The sequence below is a fragment of the Rhincodon typus genome, chromosome 5 (assembly GCF_021869965.1).
Source record: "Rhincodon typus isolate 14 chromosome 5, sRhiTyp1.1, whole genome shotgun sequence".
Lineage (NCBI taxonomy): Eukaryota > Metazoa > Chordata > Chondrichthyes > Orectolobiformes > Rhincodontidae > Rhincodon > Rhincodon typus.
In genome coordinates this window covers 22,400,034-22,406,664 of record NC_063336.1, presented here as the reverse complement: position 1 = coordinate 22,406,664, position 6,631 = coordinate 22,400,034, and the positions used below count along the sequence as shown (strand labels likewise).

Here is a 6,631-nt window from a genome sequence, read left to right as displayed (position 1 = left end):
GTTTCGGGCCTAGATTTCTGAAGAAGGGTCTAAGTCATAAGAGGTTCCTACTTACTGTCCATGATTTCAGCCAGTGAATTTTGTTCCACCCTATAATCCCCCCTTTTGGTTTTAATTCAAGTTTTTGAAATGGAACTTGATTGAGGGTCTTCTGGTGATCAGAATATTATAAACAGGAGCTTGGGTAAGCTATCAGTTCCCACAATGTTGCTCCATAATTCAATAAGGTTATGGCTCAGTATTTACATTAATTTCATTTTCCCTCCCTACTCCTATATACCATGATATCCCAGGTTCCCAAAATTGATTCATCACGGTATTAAATAGACAGATTGACTGAGCATTGACAGCCATCTGGGATAGAGAATTGTAAAAAATTACAGCTGATTGAAATACTCTGTAACTTAATCCTAAATGGTTGACCCCTTATCCCAAGACTAAGGATGTTAATTTTAGACTCTCCACCCAAAGGAAGCAGCCTCTTAGCATTAGCTTCCCAAGCCCCAGAAGAGTTTTATATTTCATTCAGATCAATGCTTATTCTTCCAAAGCTCTGAGAATAGGGGGCCATCCAATTCAATCTCTGCTCACAACAAAGTGATTTTTCAATCTTTCTTGCAAGGAGGGTTTGTAATTTACTTTAAAGAAGGAACTTTCATTTATATAGTGCCTTTCAAAGCTTTGGTCTTACTACAAGTGTTTTAAAGCCAATTAATTACTTTTTTTAATAACATAGGAAACAGTGCAGCCTATCTATGCATAGCAAGATCCCACAAACATCAATGTAATAATTAAATAACAGTTTTAGATTTTTTTGGTTGAGTAGTGTTGGCCAGAAAGCAGGAAAAGTCACCTTCAGATCTGATCATGTACATTATTGCTGTATGTGGAAGCTCACTGTGGACAAATTGGTTGGCCAGTTTACAACAAGGACTGTTCTTCAAAAAGTACTTGTTTGGCTGTGAAACATTTTCAGTTGGCATGAAGTTGTGAAAAGCACTTTAGAAATGCAAGTTCATTCCAGAATTCCTATATTCTTTTTCAAATAATGCCATGTTATATTTTATATCTAATAGAAAATGCAGCATGGAGGGAAGATTTCAATTTAATATCACTACAGTAAACAGTTCTTCAGCAAGCCATAAGTTTTGGTGGGTCTTGATCCCACATTGTTTTAACTTAAAGGCAAGAATGCTACCAATGAACCAACACTGACAGCTATATGCAATAGCCCCAATAAAATGAAATTTGACCTATTGCTTAAATTTTATGAATAGATGGTGATCCATTTTATTAGTCTTTTTATTCTGGCACAGGTAAGATGGGCTGAATTGCCTCCTTTAATTTTTCTCATTCTATAATCGGCTACCCATCTGGATTAATCTTTAGAATGGTTGCTATTATTTCATCCTTCACCTACCTTAAGTTAACATAATTTTAATTACCTAGTTCAGATATGTCACTGTTTTAAATGTAATTGTTACAGAGTTTCCTTCCAGTCCAGCTCAATCATTAAGAGAACAGGTTCCCGTAAATTTCTCCCTTCTTCTTTAACTTCATATATGCATTACGATACCTGGCAAAAGAGATTTGTCATTTTTAAATCCCTTTATCTTTTTACAACAAGAACAATCAGAGAATGAGTGAATTGATCAGAAAATTAAAATGCAGCTACTATACTTTATTTTGCCTCCTCCAATGCCAATTTCTTATGTGTTTTTCTCATAGCTGTGCAACATGAGAGGGGACCTAGGACATCAACAATAAGAAAGCAGGTAGCCCTGTATTTCCGGGGGCACAAGGAAGTAAATGGAGGTGTAAATCCTTATCCAGCAACTGCTTTACCTGGACCAGCTTTCTTCACTGCTGTCACCCAGTTAGAAACTCACAACATTGATCTCACTACAGGGTCTGATCGTCAGGCGTTGGTGGGTTTACCACAACCAACTCCAAAGGTAATTGATCATTTCCACCTTTGAACACCAGCTGCTTTCAGATTTCAACAAAGCAAATCAATGATCAAGCAGAAAAATTGGTGCAGTTTGTCATTTGTACATCCATCAGTCAATACAGCCAGATGTTTTGAGGCAATCCATGTGGTAGTACTCATACAGAATAGTCATTCAGTGGATTGGCCCACAATTGTGTCAGCTTAAAAGGGAATGCAATTTTGTCTTAAAATAGCAACAGTTTCAGAACTGACTTATTTGCTCTACCTATACATGACTAAATCTTGTATTCTGTTTTGATTTAATTTGCAGTGAACAGTGCAGTTAAAATGTAATTAACAAACATTGACAATATTCACATTGATATAGACAAAAAGACACATACTAAACTCACCCACAAAGCTAAGTTCTCATATGTAGAAACACACCATGTGGGTATATACAAGGTTTACCCTCATACAGTTACACAACGACACATACATACTTGATATGCATTTGTGACCCATAGACATATCTCAACAGACAAGAACATGTGATACTTAGAGTCATAAACATCAATCCAATTTGTCCATACCGCCCAAGTTTCCCAAACTAAATTAGTTCCACCTGCCTGCATTTGACCCATACCCCTCTAAACATAAACCAAAAGAACTGCGGATTTTGTAAGGCAGAAACAAAAATAGAAATTGCTGGAAAAGCTCAGCAGTTGTGGCAGCATCTGTAGAGAGAAATCAGAGCTGACATTTCAGTCAGATGACCCTCCCTGTAGACCTTTCCTATTTGTTTTCCTGTCCAAATGTCTTTTAAATGTCTACTACTTCCCCTAGCAGTTCATTCCACACACAAACCCCCTCTATGTGAAAACATTGCTCCTCAGGTCCCTTGTAAATCTTTCTCTTCTCACCTTAAAAATATGCCTCCTAGTTTTGAACTCCCCCACCCTAGGGAACAGACATTTGCTATTCACCTTATCTATACCCCTCATGATTTTATACATATACTGATACAGATACACACATAGATTGATGGAGATACCCATATCTATATGCAACATATACACGTATGCAGAAACATGCATGCATAAAGCTATGCAGTTATATACAAACATTGAATGTATATATAAACTGCAGTAGATACAAACACATACACATGAACTTACAAATACATTCAATCACACAATAAAGCCCATACTTTACTATTGATGGCAAACCAATGGCACCCACCATATATTAGATTTGCCTCTGTCTGCTTAATTTCCATCAATACTTACACAGCACTTTCTATAAATACAGAGACCCTTCTACAGAGCTCCTGACACCTGTGTGAACCAGGCAAATACTTGTGAATTTATTTAACAAATTGTAGAAGATTTGTACAGATTGTAGAATTGTTAATGAATGCTGTGAGCCCTCAACCAGCAGTGTCAAATTGAGCATCAAAATAAATGTAAAATCAGGTACAAAATAAAGAAGGAAAGCAGGGCTACAAAAGAAAAGTTAAAATAATCCAAAATTCAAAAGCTGAAAGAGTGAGACTTCATGGTGTCTGAAGGTTATTTTTTGAGCTACATTATTGTTAGTATTGGCAGTAATTAAGATTTGTTGAATTATCAAAAAGTCTGAAATGGACCATCCTAACTATCAACACTGTTTAGATTATATGTATCATGAAAGTACAGTGGGGGCCATATAATTCACTACATTTGAGTGGAGAGACCAACAGCAAGAATGTAATTTTGATTTTGCTTGCTGAAGTTTGCCGATCTCAGATAGCAACTTTCAGATTTTAGCATTTGACCATACATCTGTAACCCCCTAAAGCTGCTGTTTGATTTGCACATATATAACAGAATTCTTACCCATAGTCTTTCACACTACATGTCCATACATGCTCATACCCATGGCACAATTGACAGCACTAGGTTAGAAGTTCATGGGTTCGAAGTTCTAGTCCAGAAAACTTGGACACAAACATGGGCTTTTTTCACCAAAACTATATTATTTATTAAAAAAGAGATGTTCAAAACCACTTCATTTGAATATCATAGAAAGCATGACAAAGTTTAACTACACTGTGTTGCATTCTGTGGTGTCCCAACAATATTGTAATACCCATGATATTTACTACATATGTTATACGTCAAGCATACGGCCGAAGAGGTTCTCTACAGTTTCCAACCCCTTGTTATTGTATGTGGCTGAAAAACCTTAGGTACCAACCTTTCCCTATTGAACCTTTGTGGCCGCTACCCAAACTTCACATCATCCTTGAAAGAACACATCATCTTGGAAGAACAACAAATTTCAGATGGACACAGATGATAGTCCTCCAGAAGTAGTTGATGTTTGTCTTGACGTGTATCCCTAGGATCAGCACAGAATCTAGTGTCTCAGATCTGCTTTTGGGACCAGCCCTGACAAAAAAAAATTGTGCCCCTTTCCAGATCTTCTTTGCAAAGGCATATTCTAGAAAAAGGAGGACGTTAGTCTCTTCCACACCATTGCCTCTGCTTCAAGGGCAACATGCATGGCTGTAAGACTTTCCATGTGCAGGATGAAACTCACAACCAGCCAGTCTACATCTAGGTGCTTGTAATTTGGGCTGATGCTCCATAGCAGTACTGAGCTAATGCCACACGGTCAGAAGGGTTGTTCAAATGTGATGTTAATGCGAGGCTCTATTAGCCCTCTCAGGTGGATATAAAAGGTTCCAAGTTGCTATTTTGAAGGAAAGCATGGGACCTATTCCCACTCTCCTGGCCAATAGTCACCCCTCAATCAGCATCACTGAGGTATTTTCTCGTCAGTTACATGTTGCTGTTTGTGGCATCTTGCTGTGCCAGTTGGTGCGTTTCATAAGTAATAACACTTTAACCAGTACTTGCTAACTGTAAAGCGCTTTGTGAGGTCTTGAGTTCATAAAAGGCGCTATATAAGCGCAAGTCTTTCCTTTTCCATACCTATACATCGAGCGCATCTGGCAAAATGATGCTGGTGGACGTTTGTTGTAATATAAGGACGATGGCAATAGTTTATACCAGAAAATGTCTTTTGTTGCTTGCTTTAGCTGGAGGGTGAACCCACGCTAACCCCATGTGAAAAGATTATCAGTTAACTAATCCGTCATCGGAATATGGAAGCGCGGCAGTTTTCTTTTCCCTTTGTGGCGTGGTGCTGCAAACCATCTCCCATTGATTCGAGCACAATATACCTGACTACAGTAAAATGCTGATTGACTTCAGTGCAACACGATCCCACCAAGTGAAAACGATCCTAGTCAGCGGGGCCAAAAACTATCCACCACTTTAAATCCAACAATTCGGGGAGCATAATGATGTCAAAACTGCTTTCTCAGACTCAAACCACATTTGTACAGTTTTAAAAGAGCACTTTAAGTTATGCAAATATATAATTAGCTTTTTAAAAAAATCATCTCGGGTTCTACAAACGCAGGCATGTTGTTTGTTTGCAAAGTACTCGTATTGTTTTATTTCAAATAGTTTTTGACACAGCTATATCGCATTGTAAACATGAATTTTGCTGGTTGTGTCAATGCTATGTGTGCGGGGTTAGGTGGGTGGCGGTAATGATTGGTTCCGAACCGGAGGGACAGCAGATGATGTATTTCACCTCTAGAATGCACCTCCCCTGAGAAAACTATGACCAACTCCACATACGAAAACCTGATTTCAAAGCTCATGGAGCGCTTCCGAGCTGAGCGGCTTCCCAAGCCGCAGGAAAGCATTTCCGAAAACAAGCCCATTGCACAGCAACCCAACAGCAGCACATCACTGAATCTGGTTCAAAGGCCGGCTTTGCAATGTGCACTACAAACTGTGTAGTTTGGATAAGGCTCACTTAAGTATTTCAGAATGATCTATTCCATATTTGGGAAATTGTCACTTGGCTAAAGCATGCATGGTGTTTGGCTCTGTCAGTATTGAAAGGCGGTTAAATTTTGCGGCCCTCGGGTTCCTCTTGATTGATGCTAATGGGCCGCTTGTTCTTAGCTCCCGATTCACCCTCCAAATTTGTAGCAAGTTGCCCTCTTGACAATCTTAGTGCGCGATAACAACTTGCGTTTGAGGCTGAAGACAAACGTGCAGTTTATAATTCACTAAGGAATATAATTGAATACAGAAAGTACACGGGAGATCTGAAAACGGCTATAAGATGGGCAAAGAGAAAAAGTACCAGTGTAGAAAGTAACGTAAAAGAGAATCCAAAAGTTTTCTCTTTTAAAAAAACATGTAAATAGTAAGAGAGATAGCAGGAACTGCAGATGCTGGAGAATCCGAGACAACAAGGTGCAGGGCTGGATGAACACAGCAGGCCAAGCAGCATCATAGGAGCAGAGAGGCTGACGTTTCGGGCCTCGACCCTTCATCAGAAAAGGGGGAGGGGAAGGGGGTTTTGAAATAAATAGGGAGAGAGTGGGAGGCGGATAGAAGAGGGATAGAGGAGAGGATAGGTGGAGAGGAAACAAACAGGTCGAAGAGGCGGGGATGGAACCAGTAAAGGTGAGTGTAGGTAGGGAGTTAGGAAGGGGATAGGTCAGTCCAGGGAGGACGGACAGGTCAAGGGGGCGGGATGAGGTTGGTCGGTAGGAGATGGAGGTGCGGCTTGAGGTGGGAGAAGGGGATAGGTGGGAGGAAGAACAGGTTAGGGAGGCAGGGACGAGCT

General features: G+C 39.6%; 1 protein-coding gene across 1 annotated transcript in view; it reads left to right on the top strand.

Moving 5' to 3' along the window:
- Positions 1-6,631, top strand: part of nr2e1 (nuclear receptor subfamily 2, group E, member 1) — a 22,546-nt gene that overhangs the window by 1,259 nt on the left and 14,656 nt on the right. Inside the window, exon 2 of the mRNA XM_048596696.1 lies at positions 1,729-1,955. Within this exon, the coding sequence (XP_048452653.1) occupies positions 1,729-1,955 (227 nt within the window). The remainder of the gene's footprint in view (positions 1-1,728; positions 1,956-6,631) is intronic.